The following is a 14,709-nucleotide window of genomic DNA, read 5'->3' as shown; positions in this document are numbered from 1 at the left end:
TATTATTATTATTACCTAAATATTGTTTCATCCAAAACAAAAATCCACACCGCAGCACCAAAATAAGTCCTTTTTAATCGAGTTAAATAATTTAACAGTAGCTAATAATCAGCAGTGTTTGCAAGCTAAGCTGCTGTTACCCCTCAGAGGAAAGCAACTTCCCTTTTCAGTTTTTCCATTAAATGTGAAAGAGAGCAGTAAATAACCGTCGTGTTAATAAGATAGCGAATACACAAGGATCTCTTAGGCTTCGTCTTTTGTCTCAATTCAATTTGCATGATGAATTTGAGCTTTTCCTGCCGGCGCCGTGAAACTGCTCCTTCAAAAAAAAAAAAAAAGAGTTCATAACTCCACCTGACATTAACCGCATTTGAATCAAATTGCATACCCTGTTTGGCAGTCGTGTGTGTGTGTGTGTGTGTGTGTGTGTGTGTGTGTGTGTGTGTGTGTGTGTGTGTGTGTGTGTGCGCGCGCACTTGTGTGTGCCTGTGTGTGTATCACTGTGCGTTTGGCTTTTTTGTCTCCCATGTTTTATTCACCTTCCATTATAGTAGCCGTTTCATAACACCTCATCTACATTCATCCTCAGTTAAGAGGCACTGTAGGCAAGCACGCGCGCACACACACACACACACACACACACACACACACACACACACACAGGAAACAATGAGGTGACTGAGATCCCTCGCAGAACTTCATTCATTCATTCATGTAAACTCTCCTCTGTCTCTGTCAGTCCCGCTCTGATCACTTCATTATCCGGCCAAAAAAAATGAAAATCCTTCCAGAGAAACCATGACAACGACTCCACAGAGTCTGCTGCCGCTTCTCAGAAAAGAAGGAGGGAAAAAAAAAAAGATGGAGAGGAAGTGAGAGGCAAGCAAAAAAAAAAAAAATCGCTCGTCTCCTCTCCTCTCTCGCTCTTTTGCATAACTTGTTTTTGGGGAGAGTTAGTGCCAAAGGTCGGTTGTGTGTGTGTGTGTGTGTGTGTGCGTGTGCGTGTGTGTGTGGACGGGGGGGACGGGGGCGCGAGCGCCATTGTAATTGTGATCATTTTGTACAATGGCACCTCACCTGAGAGCATCAACAAACGCAGACATCAAAGAGAGTGAAGCCTGTGCGGGGGAGGAGGGTGAAAGGGGGGGGGGCGAGGGATACAGGGAGTTTAGGATGGAGGAAGAGACGAGGAGAAAAGGAGGCCAGGAGAAGGCGAGTGTCAGCGCACTTGAAGGGGGGAGGGGGGGTTGTTGGGGTTCGAATGAAGCCGCAACACTGGCACCGTTAACGGTTCAAATTTAAGATATCGACATCAAACCAAACAAGGCTGCTGATTATTTGTTCTTTTTTTTTTTTTTTTTTTTCCAAAAGATTTGATATTCGTTCAGCAGAAAGTTGGCGAGTCGTTATTATTTTTTTTGTTTGTTTTTCTATTTCCTGCTTTGTTCCGCTCTTCCTTCGCTGATGCCTTTTGTTCGCTGACATTTTGGCGTACCACCAAGCAGAGAGCTTCCCGGGCCTGCAGAGCAAAAAAGAAAAAAAACAACAGAGTAATCCTGACTCCGAATAAAACATCCGCCCTGTTCCACTGTGTTTGCTCGCTTTCCCCGTTTTCATCGCTGCGTGCTCGCAGACTGTCAATCAGGCCCGGCTTTCACAATCCGGGCTGCTGATATATATCGCGGATTTCAAACTGTTTGTTACCAACTGCGGTTTCCTCATCCAGACAAATGGTGCCGGGTGAATCATCAGTTATATATATATATATATATATATATATATATATACATATATTTAAAAAAAAGGAGTTCAGACCTTCTATTATGATACGGCTTCAAATAATCCAGTGTTCTGATTGGGCAAAATCCACAAGTAGTGGAAGAGGATCAAGACGACGCATATTCTGCAAGTTTTCATCCAATGATCTGCACTATATATATATATATCGGTGTTCTTTAAAGAATTAGTAAATAATCATTTGTCATACATAGTTAAATTCCTGGATTATTAGTCATTTTCATGCTTTTAAATATATATATTTATATATAATTTATTTTTTAATTTTATTTTTTAAATGAAGGCCATTTGATTTTTACTTTTTCTTTTCTGGTCAATAAAAAAAAATGACCAAGATGATGTCATGGTGAGGCAGCAGGGTTTACGTAAAACTCTTTCCAGGTGCACTATGGGAAGTGCAGTATCGTGTCGATTTGTTTAAAACCAGTTTGGCTTTTTGTCTTTTTTAGTGTGTTTTATCTTGAGTCCCGAAGCTTTATAAAAGCATAACGTGATAAGCACTGGAGATCCCTTTAATTCTTTCAGCAGCAGCGAGGATAGGTTGCACGGCTTTTATTTTGTAGTTTGGAACAACACACTTCATTTATAAATTGCATTTCAAATCCTGTGACGTCGGATTATAACAACCCCATGTTCGTATTCGACAGTTTGTGGTCTGTGGAAGGAGAAGAATCCCTGATACCTTTAGTGAAGCCTTAGATTCTCCTGCGCATGAAGGAATTTTAAGCAGGAGACAAAAAGAAAAGCGGAAAAGCTCAATTTTGTTTTTGAAGGACAGAAACTTTTCGACACGTTGTTTACAATAACAGCAGACGATGGGTTTCATTCCCGAAAACTACTTTAGATAGATACTAAATAATCCAACATTTTAGCTTCGATACGGACACGATATGCTACACTTTTTTTTTTTTTTTGAAGCTCTCCATTTGTTTTTAGTTTTTTTCGGTTTACAAAAACAAAATTAACTTTTGTATTTTCTATTGCAAATTAGAACAAATGAGCAAACGACTGTGTTTGAAATAACGCAGAACTTTGGATGCAAAGCGATACCTAAATCATAGTAAATATGACGGCCCATGAAACTCCCTATTTTACCTTCAGCTGCTACCTTTAGTTCATCTGCATCGGCAACACGCCGTAATAGCCCTAATTTACATTTTACCCTTCCGCAGTTATTCTTAGCATCCATAAGCTTCGCCTCTTCGTTTACACGAGCTGCGCTGCTCGTACTAATTGGGCTGCATGTTTTACACGATGCTGCGTCGCAAATATGCGAGCGAGAAAGCAGGAAATGGAAGACGAGTTGAAGCTCGCCTGTGATGTCGTACTTGCGTGTAAGCTCGGGGGTCGTTGGGTGGCATGTGGACGGCAAGTCATCCGGGTGGAAGTAGCCTGGTGAACCTTTGTGTTTTTATTATTATATTCGATCAAATTGCAACAGAATAAAACGGACAGTTTTCAAGATATTATTATGATTATTATTATTATCTCGGCTTACATTCGACAGGAGTTGAAACGTCCATGTAGCTTTAAGTGTTAAAAAAAAAAAAAGAAGTCATATTTGAATTCAAACTGTAGTCAAAATTAAATCTCACTTACTTTGAAACATGGCACATTGGATAAAAAAAAAAAAAAGAATTAGCTGCAATCTTTCTTTTTGTAGATTTAATTTTGGAAGATGACCTTATGAAAGCCCATTAAAACTCACAGCGGAAGGAATTGGACATTTTTCTCAGTTCTTAAAGTGCTTGCAGAATTCTTTTTTTTTTTTTTTTTCAATTAGCCTCGATTTTACATCATCATAATATGCACGATAAATATTTGGCCCGATTTTTTTTAATAAGATATCAAAATTCATACTGTGATAATGGCAATATTCCGACTTTGAACACAATTATGCCGCGCTGTTACGCCGCGTAACGCTATGACATAACGCTCGACGCGTGTAACTTCCACACGGCAACAGCAAGCAAAGCAAAGAGTGGCAATATTCTATACAGAAATCCGAATCGCACTCCCGAGTTCTTGTTGTTGTTTACAATCTAAAGAACCCAGATCCTTTTTGTTTAGCTCTTACTGAACGTTCGAAGGCAAAATGTTACATTTATACTGACATGGAAGTATAGCCCTTATTTTATTGCAAATTCATCTTTTTGAAATGAATAACAAGAATTTAGTTAGTGCAGAAATACCCCTCAAATATGGGGATTATTACTTTAGCTTCATATCACCGGCCCGTTCCACAGTCTTCCATTCAGAGGAACAGCTGATCAGCTGATCAGCTATAAATGCACATTTCATGCGGTCGATCATTTAATTAGATCATCATATGGAATCAGTGCTTGTCATTAACGTTAGTTACTGTTAGAGGATGATTAGCGGTGATTATACGGATCGCTCGTGTGGAGGAGGAGGAGGAGGAGGGAAGTGGGAGGGGAGGGGGAGGAGGAGGAGGAGGAGGGAAGTGGGAGGGGAGGGGGCAGGTTGGTAACCTTTTTCGGAACAGACTGAGGCGGATTTTGCTGGCAGCGACACAGTAGGAGAGGTGTGTGTGTGTGTGTGTGTGTGTGTGTGTGTGTGTGTGTGTGTGTGTGTGTGTGTGTGTGTGTGTGTGTGTGTGTGTGTGTGTGTGTGTGAGCATGGTCGTGTGTGTGTGTGCGTGTGCGTGTGTGTGCGCTTAAGTTTCCACGGCCGATCAGACGGAGCATTAGCAGCATTAGCTGCTGCTTTTCCTGACCGCCTGCTGGACGAACGAGTTTGATTAAGGACGACAGTTATCTCCTCTTATTGCCTGTTTTGAAGCGACGTATTTAAAATCCCTCACCTCCTACTTTCAGCAAATGAGCAAAATACACAATAGTTAAAAAGAAAATATATATATATATATATATATATATATATATATATATATATATATATATATATATATACCTCTGCATTTCTGCGCAGGACGCAAACAAAGTCTACTCGTTGACTCCCCCGGGGAGACGTTTGGGTGCTGCACCCAGACTGACAACCTTCCTTGCGAAGGCAGCTTTGGACCCGAAGGATCAAGACTTACCTGATTCCAACCGACTGTAATTAAAAACCAGAGCAGCCGAAAACGTCGCGGGGGAGGAAGACGCCGAGGCGGTTCGATACGGAGACGGCAGACCGACACGTTGATCCTGTAATTAAAAGATCAGCAGTGGACCGGTCGCTGGAAGTTCTGAGAACACACAGTACATTAACCCGTTTCATGATTGCAGATATCCACCTGTTGTTGTTTACTTTTTATTCAATTTTATTTTTGTATATACTCGTTTTCAGGAGCTACCAAAATCGACCCTGTAGCAAACCTTACAAATGTACACTTCCTGTTTACGTAGGGATTTTCAAAGACTTGCATTGGCCTGAAATTTGTTCAACTTTTTGAGGAATGTTATTTTATTTTTTATTTTTTTTAATCAGTTAAAACGTAAAAATCACACATCCCTCATCCCCGGTACCATAAAACCACCTCTTTACCTTGGTTTTTTTTGGGGGGTCTTCATTGTTGAGCTTCAGACGTACCGGTTGATGGATTTGGTTGCTTTCAAACGGAGCTTTTTCTTTTCAGTATTTAAGCTGAGCTGACCGTCTCCTGATCGCAGCTTCGTATTTAGCGACGAACGTCTTCAAGTCTTACCCTCGGCATCGACGCGGATAAACTCGCTACCCGAAATGTCAAAGCGTTACTTTGAGAAAGGAACCGTTAATCGTTGCAAAAAAAAAAAAAAAAAACGGAGCAGTGAGCGGAGACTCTCGACTGTTTCCGTCTTAAAACGTCGATCGAACGCCTCTTTGTTAATTCGGTACGTCCACTTTCAAGCGTTGTGGCTTACAGACTTTAACTCGATATTTCAAAAACTGAAGTGACCTTTCAGACTCGTTAGACAAGTGCAGCTCTCGGAGTGCAAGAAATCCCCCGGAGACCGACTTAAAATTTAAAGTTTCTACTTTTGGTTCTCAGGGATGTCCGTCCTTCCTCTCCTCCTCCTCCTCCTCCTCCTCCTCCTCCTCCTCCCCCTCCCCCTCCCTTCTCTCTCCCCCTCTCCATCTCCTCCTGCCTCCCCTCCCTCTCATCATCTCTCTATCACACTATTTTCGGAGTCACGGCGAGTTCCATTTGTCGAGCGGCGGAGCGGATTTGCCTGCGCGTTGCCATGACAACGTTCCCATGGCTGCACGACACACTTTTTTTTTTTTTTTTTTGCTCCTCGCCTTCCTCCTCCTTGTCAACTTGTCAATTTTTCTCCTTCCCTCAGTGTCCTCTCGTCCCAGAAAAACAACTTTAGGATGTTTAGAAATTGTGTAATTCAAACTGACACGCATCCTAAAATACGTCGTCTTAAACTCGTGCACTGTTTGTAATTAAAAAAAAAATTTAGGCACTTATAGAGGCTAAAACAACAACAACAAAAATTTAAGGAGGGACTTAAGCTAACAACACAGATAATTCTGAGAAAAAAATGTATTGACTTATATATATTATATATATATATATATATATATATATATATATATATATATATATATATATATATATGTGTGTGTGTTATTGTCGTATAATCGCAATGTCTGCACTTCAGTGACGCTTCCAGACATCATCATTCATCGTCACAGAGACCGAATGCAGACCGATTTCCACGCTTACCAGGCACAAAGTGTATGTGTGTGTGTGTGTGTGTGTGTGTGTGTGTGTGTGTGTGTGTGTGTGTGTGTGTGCGTGTGTGTGTGTGTGTGCGTGTGTGTGTCTTGCGCTCCTTAATTTGTTTGTCCAGACTGAACCACACATGCCAACATCAATATAAAGTGACTAGTTTGTCCGTCTTACGTCTCTCTCTCGCGCTCTCCTGCTCGTCCTCCCTCTTAATAGATTCTGACATTCAATTACACAAACCACGTCGGATCGCGCCAGCCCGTCTTAAGAGTGCGATCGAGGTCCTCCGCCTCCGCCTCCTCCACCTCCTCCAGCTGTTGTAAATAATCTAACGCTCCGGCTGTTTAATAATACATACGCACTACTCCTCATCCTCCTTTTCCCGCCTCGATAGCCGCTCTTCATCCTTTTAGTTGTCTCATCTGTCGGATCCCTCCCTGCTCCTCTTTCCTCTTTTTTTCCCAACATCCCTGTGTATGTTCTCGCTCTGCAGCTTCTCTCCACCGCTGCGTCGTCTCATCAATAAATCAGCAAGGGGGAATATCTCTTCCTCCGACTCCCCAGTGTCCAACACGGAGTGGGTTTTCCCTGTATTTGTGTTGATCTCGGAGTGTGTGTGTGTGTGTGTGTGTGTGTGTGTGTGTGTGTGTGTGTGTGTGTGTGTGTGTGTGTGTGTGTGTGTGTGTGTGTGTGTGTGTGTGTGTGTGTGTGTGTTGGAGCCAGCGTGTGTGTGTTAAGTGCGAGGTAACAGGGAGTTTGTGCGTATGAGATGCCGGTATGATGCCGGTATGTGTACATGATCAAGGCCAGTCCGTGATGTAGGTTTACATGCACGAAAGGATGTGGAGCTCTCTCTCTCTTTCTCTCTCTCGAACACACACACACACACACACACACACACACACACACACACACACACACACACACACACACACACACACAGAGACTGCATTTTGACCTACAGGCACTTAGTCTGCTCTCACAAGCACATTGAGGTCAGCTGCAGGGCAGTGACATCAGTCTGGTGCGCTACACCAAGACAAAGCATTAAAGGGCGAGCCACCGAAACACCTACGATGCTCAGTTAACTGGAAATCGGAGGCTTTTCTTTTGTGGTCTGGTGCGATACCGAGTCATCGTTTAATTGGAAGAAGAAAAAAAAATCTACCTTGAATGGAGTTATGACGTGGCTGAATCATAGACCGTATGTAAAAGTGGACGTGGCTTCCGGCTCTCGAAAAAAAAGAGGCCGATTGCAGAAGCGCTTTAAGCTGCAGTACCGGCTAGAGCCACTAGAGGTTTGGCTCCATAGACTCCCATTCAGCTGGTCTCATAAAACTGTCAATAACATTTCTCCAGGAGTCGTCTCGGTGTTGTTAGCTACAGTGTCCTTCTTTTTTTTTTTTAGTTTTCCGGCGGTTTCCATCTGAAAATAATCCTCTTTAATGAGAAAATAAGCTGTATTTCCGTGTGTCTGTTTGATTGACAGGCCTGTGGTGCAGTCGGGTCACTGAACGACACCGTACGCTTGCATTTAACGCTAAATGTGCTTTTATTGTTTCTTTTATTGGTCAGTGACGTGATGGTTGTTTGACACAAGCTACAAACCTGCTAACTCTGTTCTACCGTTTTCACCAGTTCCACTGCGTTTCAGGCACTCTTGTGTTTTTGCTGGGTGGGGTTGTGCGTGTTGGGTGTTGTTGTTCTTGCTTTTGTACCCTGGGGGGGGGGGGTTGTCCCGGACTACTGTAGGTGTTTGATTTGAATTACAGATCTCTATTGTAGTGTGTGGCCATGTGTAGCTGGGAAAGAAAACGAGTGTCAATCAATCCTTATGTTAGCGTGAAGGTGGTGGTGGTGGTGGTGGTGGTGATGAAACCAAAACAGCTGAGCTAAAACGGGCTTCAAAACCTGTCCGTGGTGCTGCAGAGGGGTTGGTGTTAACCCTTCTCGATTTCGTTAATACTAGCAGGAATTTGTCTTAATGATAATATTATGTTGGTTTTTTTTTTTTTTTGGTTCCATTTTCCAAGGACGTCTGGCTTCACCTCATTATATCACATCTACAGTGTCTCTTCCCTCGAGACCGAGACTGTCTTCCACTCAATGATGCAGTCTCTTCCCGGCTCCCACTATCTCTCGTCTCTCACTTTTTATCCCTCTCTTTTTTTTGTTTTTTAACCCTCTCATTCATTTCTGTCCATCTTTTCCCATCTCTACTCTTTCAGCTCAGTGTTTCTCTGTCTCTCTAGTCCCTCTCGGTTTGTCTCTAGTCCCTCTCGGTTTGTCTCTAGTCCCTCTCGGTTTCTCTCTAGCCCCTCTCTAGTCCCTCTCGGTTTCTCTCTAGCCCTTCTCTAGTCCCTCTCGGTTTCTCTCTAGTCCCTCTCGGTTTCTCTCTAGTCCCTCTCAGTTTGTCTCTAGCCCCTCTCTAGTCCCTCTCGGTTTCTCTCCCTCTCGGTTTGTCTCTAGTCCCTCTCTAGTCCCTCTCGGTTTCTCTCTAGTCCCTCTCGGTTTGTCTCTAGCCCCTCTCTAGTCCCTCTCGGTTTGTCTCTAGTCCCTCTCGGTTTCTCTCTAGCCCTTCTCTGGTCCCTCTCGGTTTCTCTCTAGTCCCTCTCGGTTTCTCTCTAGTCCCTCTCGGTTTCTCTCGGTTTGTCTCTAGTCCCTCTCGGTTTCTCTCTAGCCCTTCTCTAGTCCCTCTCGGTTTCTCTCTAGTCCCTCTCGGTTTGTCTCTAGTCCCTCTCGGTTTCTCTCTAGCCCTTCTCTAGTCCCTCTCGGTTTCTCTCTAGTCCCTCTCGGTTTCTCTCGGTTTGTCTCTAGTCCCTCTCGGTTTCTCTCTAGTCCCTCTCTAGTCCCTCTCGGTTTCTCTCTAGTCCCTCTCGGTTTCTCTCTAGTCCCTCTCGGTTTCTCTCGGTTTGTCTCTAGTCCCTCTCGGTTTCTCTCTAGTCCCTCTCGGTTTCTCTCTAGTCCCTCTCGGTTTCTCTGGCCGCGACTGTGCCTCGTTAGCACCATTTAGAAACTTCTTTTCCGGCTCATTTGCCTCTTGGCTCGTCGCAGCCGCGTTGACATTAAGCAGCGTGATGAGTGACTGCGCCCCGCGGCGGACATGACACCTTCCGTTTCCGTCAGCCGAACACGACCCATCTTTCCTCCGCTTTTTTCTCTCTCTCTCTCTCTCTCTCTCTCTGTCTCCTCTCTCTTCCCTATCTGTCACTACGAGGCTTGTAACGTTGTTAATGTACTTATATTTCCAACTGGGGGTTTAAATAAGGAGCCCCACAGCCTGTCAGAATACACCCAGCACACTCCAGTAAAAGCAGGTTCAGACACAGTTTTTTGAGGGACGTCAAGATAATATTTTTTTTGGGGGGGGGAGGTGGGGGGGGGGGGTTGAAGTGAAGCGCGACATGACAGCACGTTAACGGTGTTCGTGTCTTCCTCCGTCGCCCTCCTCAGGTGCTCGGGCGACATGCCGCTGGTGAAGAGGAACATCGAGCCCCGGCACTTGTGCCGCGGGGCGCTGCCGGACGGGGTGACCAGCGAGCTGGAGTGCGTCACCAACAGCACGCTAGCGGCCATCATCAAACAGCTGGGCAGTCTGAGTGAGTATACTCCGCAACACGAGGAGAAAACGAAATATTTTTACCGAATAAAATGCCGTTGGCATTTTAGACTGGTGTAAGGTGTTGGATTTGACTCTCGGTCTTAATTTAAGTCGGACGGCTTTAAGGAGACGAAGACTACGTCGCCATGGTGACACCTCGGTGGCATGATCGAGGCTTTCTGATGGAGTTGGAAGGGAGCTGAGCAGTTTGACGGTCGGTGCTGGTTTGGATCAGCGGGAGGGAAGCACGCGGCAAAGTCGGCCGCTTTACGTGATCGGCCGTTTCACTGTCCACAATACACGTCGATGTTTGTTTGCTGACGATATTCCGGATCAACCCGTCGGAAATTCACTGTGGACTTCATTTCCATTTCAGGTTTTTCATGCGGTGATCCGTTCAAAATTTTTACCGATTTAAAATGTTCGTGGTAACTGCTGGAGGAGAAGAGAGCTGAGCAATTTGATGGTCGGATCAGCCGGAGGAGCGCGCGCTCTATAGTCGGCGCTGCGTGTGATTGGCTGTTTCGCTGTCAATCAACCAAATCCCCAAGTGTATCCCCAAATCCAAAACCTTAACCCCTCCGCAATGTGACAACCAATCACAGGGAGCGGATCAGCCGGAGGCCTCCCGCCGATCCAAAACTTGGTTTGGTCACCAAAAGAAAAGGTCTTGATTTACCCAGAATTCTTTGCAAATTCGCCATCAACTTAACAGCCGTGCGCAACAAATGAATTTTAGATGTCTTACCTGAAGTCTTATCTGAGCCACAGTCAAACTCTCCGACCAGCGCTGCCATCCCCAGATCCGTGGCTAACATTTACAGATGTGTGTTCGGTGACACAGCTGGATAACATCAATGAAAACCAGAAACTTATCGAAAGCAGAAAGACACTCCCAGAAAGCACTACACAAGTTGCCAGCTGGTCCCGACGCGTAAGGAGATAGTTTGTCATGTAGGTCGCATGCCAGCCCGACACCCTCGTTAACAAATCTCAGCATGCCAACGTTAGCATTTAAGTGTCATCACACCCAAAAAAAACAACAACAACAAAAAAAAAACCATGACTTCAAAGCCGTGTCCCAGAAAATCACTGGAGACGTTTTCGAGTGTGAATAAGTCTGCGCGGGATGATTAGATGTAGATCAGCAGCTGTTTGATGGAAGAGGCTGGGGTTTTTTTTGTGTTGTTTTTTTTGTGAAATGCAGGAACACGCAGATAAACATGTAGCCCGAATGACTCCCGCTGTAAAAACAACAACAACAACAACAACAAAAACGGACCTCCGGTAAAAACCCAATCTGATGAGTCAGCACTCTGCAGCCCAGTCTCCTCGACTCTGTTCATTTCCATCCTTTTTTTAATTTTTTTTTTTTTTTTTTAAGGTGCTGAAAATGAACCTGTACCCGAGGAGAGACCATTGAGTGGAAGGCAAAAAAAAAAAGGCTATTTAAATGCGATTACTTAATGAAATTCAGCGACAGCTCGGTGTGAACGAGCGAGCGCTCTGCCTCTGCTCCATCTGTCACGCCGTGGGCCGAGACATGGAGACGAGGAGCGAGGAGGGAGGGGGGGGGGGCGGAGAGACGGCGGGACGTTGGCTACGTGGCGGCTGTTTGTTCAAGTCGTGTTTGTTTGGAGGTGCTATTTAGAAAGGCTGCGGTTCTGCATCTCGGTAAACACATTTAAATATTTGTGCCTTCGCTGGCGCACACTCACACACGCACACTCACACACACACACACACACCACACACACACTCACACACACACACACACACACACACAGTCCCTCGCAGACAGAAGGCTCCACTTTAAGTATTCAACCCGACAGGTGCACAGCAGGAGGCGGCCCGTCCTGCCGAGGCAGACCGCCCGGGGGAGGGAGAGGAGGGACGGCGTCGACTGACCTCCCGTCTCTCTTGACTTTGTCTTCTCATGCGTTTCCTGTTTGATCGGGCTAATTGCCGACGCTTTAAGCCGTGACAATTGAGGCGTTGCCCCTATTACGCCTAAGAGAACAATTCCCAGTCTCATTTCTGAAGACATTATGTTGGACCAGTAGACTGCAAGCAAAAGTGGACGGAGCATCCAGGTCTGAAAAATGCAGAAGTGCCGTGAATTGCAGTACCGCCGGGGGACGCTAGGGGGCCGGCTCCAAAAAGCCAACCGGCTCCGTAGACTCCCAATCAACTTTTCTCCTAAAATACGAAGTCAGTAACTTTTTTTTCACGAGTTATTTTGGCGTTGTCAGCTATAGTTACACCTTCTTATTCGTTTTCTGGCGGTCCATCTGAAAATAATCCATTGAGTCGTTAATTAGATGTTAGACCTCAAAACGCTGTGTTTTTTGGGGGCATGTCTGGTTGATTGACAGGCCTGCGGTGCAGTGTGGTTTCCACTATCTGTGGCCGCGGCATGTTTTTTTCGGGCAGCCAATCAGATTGAGTCAGGTGACGTGAAGTCAGAGGAGGAATACGTTAATACTGAATATGTTAAATCCTGAAGCCCAGCTGGCGAATGTGAAAGTGTGAATGTGCTCTGTTAAAATATTTGATCTCAAACCCGAACTGTGTGTGTGTGTGTGTGTGTGTGTGTGTGTGTGTGTGTGTGTGTGTGTGTGTGTGTGTGTGTGTGTGTGTGTGTGTGTGTGTGTGTGTGTGTGTGTGTGTGTGTGTGTGTGTGTTTCCGTCCAGGTCGCCATGCAGAGGACATATTCGGGGAGCTCTTCAATGAAGCCAACAGCTTCTACCTGAGGATGAGCAGCCTGCAGGAGAGAGTGGACCAGCTGGCCGTCAAAGTCACCCAGCTCGACTCCACCGTGGAGGAAGGTGTGTGTGTGTGTGTGTGTGTGTGTGTGTGTGTGTGTGTGTGTGTGTGTGTGTGTGTGTGTGTGTGTGTGTGTGTGTGTGTGTGTGTGTGTGTGTGTGTGTGTGTGTGTGTGTGTGCTTTATCAACCTGTTTTATCAACCATTTGTTTCTATATGAACACGAGAATGAACTTTGTCCTGGTGCCTGCTGGGAAGCTTTCCTGGCTGGTGAAGATATTTGAATTTGTGTGATGCTTTAAAGCTCCCCTCTGCCAGAGGGCTATGATGGGTGTTATCTCGGCACTCAGGTGTGTGTGTGTGTGTGTGTGTGTGTGTGTGTGTGTGCGCGCGCGCCTGCTTTTGATCTTTTTTTTTTTGTGGGATTTTTTTCAGGCCACTGTATTATTACATTTGTGGTTAGAGAACAGGGACTCTTCCTGTGTGTGGAAGTGATAATATGAGCAGCTGTTATGACTGTCCATCTGTCTGTGTGTGTGTGTGTGTGTGTGTGTGTGTGTGTGTGTGTGTGTGTGTGTGTGTGTGTGTGTGTGTGTGTGTGTGTGTGTGTGTGTGTGTGTGTGTGTGTGTGTGTGTGTACTATCTGAGTGTGTTCAGTGAACAGACTGACAGAATAAACACTCCCATAGATGCGTGTGTGGTTGTGTGTTTTGATGTTGTTTATACAGTGTGAGTCAGAATCATTATCTCCATTATAAAGCTTTCCACTGTCTCTGAAGGTCAATTCTCCTAATGCAGTAATTGATAGGCCTACAGGCGCACACACACACACACACACACACACACACACACACACACACACACACACACACACACACACACACACACACACACACGCGCGCACGCAGCGTCAGGCTGAGTTTCGATAGGTGCTCGCAGGAGGATTGCAGAGCCGCGTACGGTGGCCTCGGAGGCTCAAACTCACTCGTTAACGAGATGCGTGAAACTCCTCACTGGCTGTTTCCTTCTCTCACTTTTCTTCTTTCTTTTCTTTTCTCTCATTCCCGTGAGTCCGTCGTCTTCCCTCTCTTTCCATCCTTCCTCGCATTCTTGCTTGTCACCATTCTCTCCTTCTTCTCGTCCTTTCCTATCCTCCCTCCATCACTCTCTGTTTCCCCTCTCTCTCTTGCCGTCCCTCCTCGCTTCCTCTTTCTTCCCTTCTTGCTCCTGTGTCTCTTTACATCCTAAACGCACCCTTTTCTCGACTGCTCTCTCTCTCTCTCTCTCTCTCGTTTTTCTTATCTCTCTTCGTCCGTCTTCCCCATTTTTCTTGAATTTCTCCGCTTCTCTCCTTCCTTTTCTGCATCTCTTCATCCCTCCATCTGTTGCTGCTCGACTCTTCATTTTCTCCCCCTTTTTCCAGCCTCCGAACTCTCTCTCTCTCTCTTTCTCTTCCTCCCACTTCTCTTTCTTCTTCCTCTCCACCTCGTCCCTCTTCCTCCCCCTCCGTCGCCGCTCTTCCTCTCGTTTCTCATTTTCTCCCCGCCGATACTGCCGAGTCATTCTGCAGCACGCCGGCCTCAGACGGCGACGCGTCAGATGGCGCAGCGAAGCAGACGGCGATGAAAAGGGAAAGCTCAGCAGCCCTCCGTCTTACCCTCCTCTCCCTCCCCCACTCCCTCGCACTCTTTCGTCTCCTCTCTTTATCCTCTTCCTCCGATGCGTTTTGTCTGTTCTTCGTTTTCCAGCCAGCCACACTTTCACTCTCATCCTGTTACTCCTCTCGCATTTTCTCCTCATCCCTCTCTTCTGCTCTCTTCTTCATTTTTGTTTTCACTCCAAACCGATGAGACAAGTAAGAACG

The 14,709-nt window shown here is 45.6% G+C and overlaps 1 protein-coding gene and 1 long non-coding RNA gene across 3 annotated transcripts in view; one reads left to right on the top strand and one right to left on the bottom strand.

The window, feature by feature from the left end:
- Positions 1 to 14,709, bottom strand: part of LOC138626427 (uncharacterized) — a 246,553-nt gene that overhangs the window by 214,923 nt on the left and 16,921 nt on the right. The window lies entirely within an intron of this gene.
- Positions 1 to 14,709, top strand: part of LOC138626413 (actin-binding protein WASF3) — a 33,419-nt gene that overhangs the window by 9,333 nt on the left and 9,377 nt on the right. For both annotated transcript variants that reach the window (XM_069708056.1, XM_069708055.1), the window contains exons 2-3: positions 9,932 to 10,077; positions 12,774 to 12,908. In XM_069708056.1, coding sequence (XP_069564157.1) covers positions 9,945 to 10,077; positions 12,774 to 12,908 — 268 coding nt within the window. In that variant the 5' untranslated portion in view covers positions 9,932 to 9,944. The remainder of the gene's footprint in view (positions 1 to 9,931; positions 10,078 to 12,773; positions 12,909 to 14,709) is intronic.

Source organism: Brachyistius frenatus, unplaced genomic scaffold, assembly GCF_029030835.1.
Source record: "Brachyistius frenatus isolate BFR_SWC_R1_liver_20210118 unplaced genomic scaffold, ASM2903083v1 Contig_73, whole genome shotgun sequence".
NCBI lineage: Eukaryota > Metazoa > Chordata > Actinopteri > Embiotocidae > Brachyistius > Brachyistius frenatus.
This window is presented reverse-complemented; position numbering and strand designations above follow the sequence as displayed.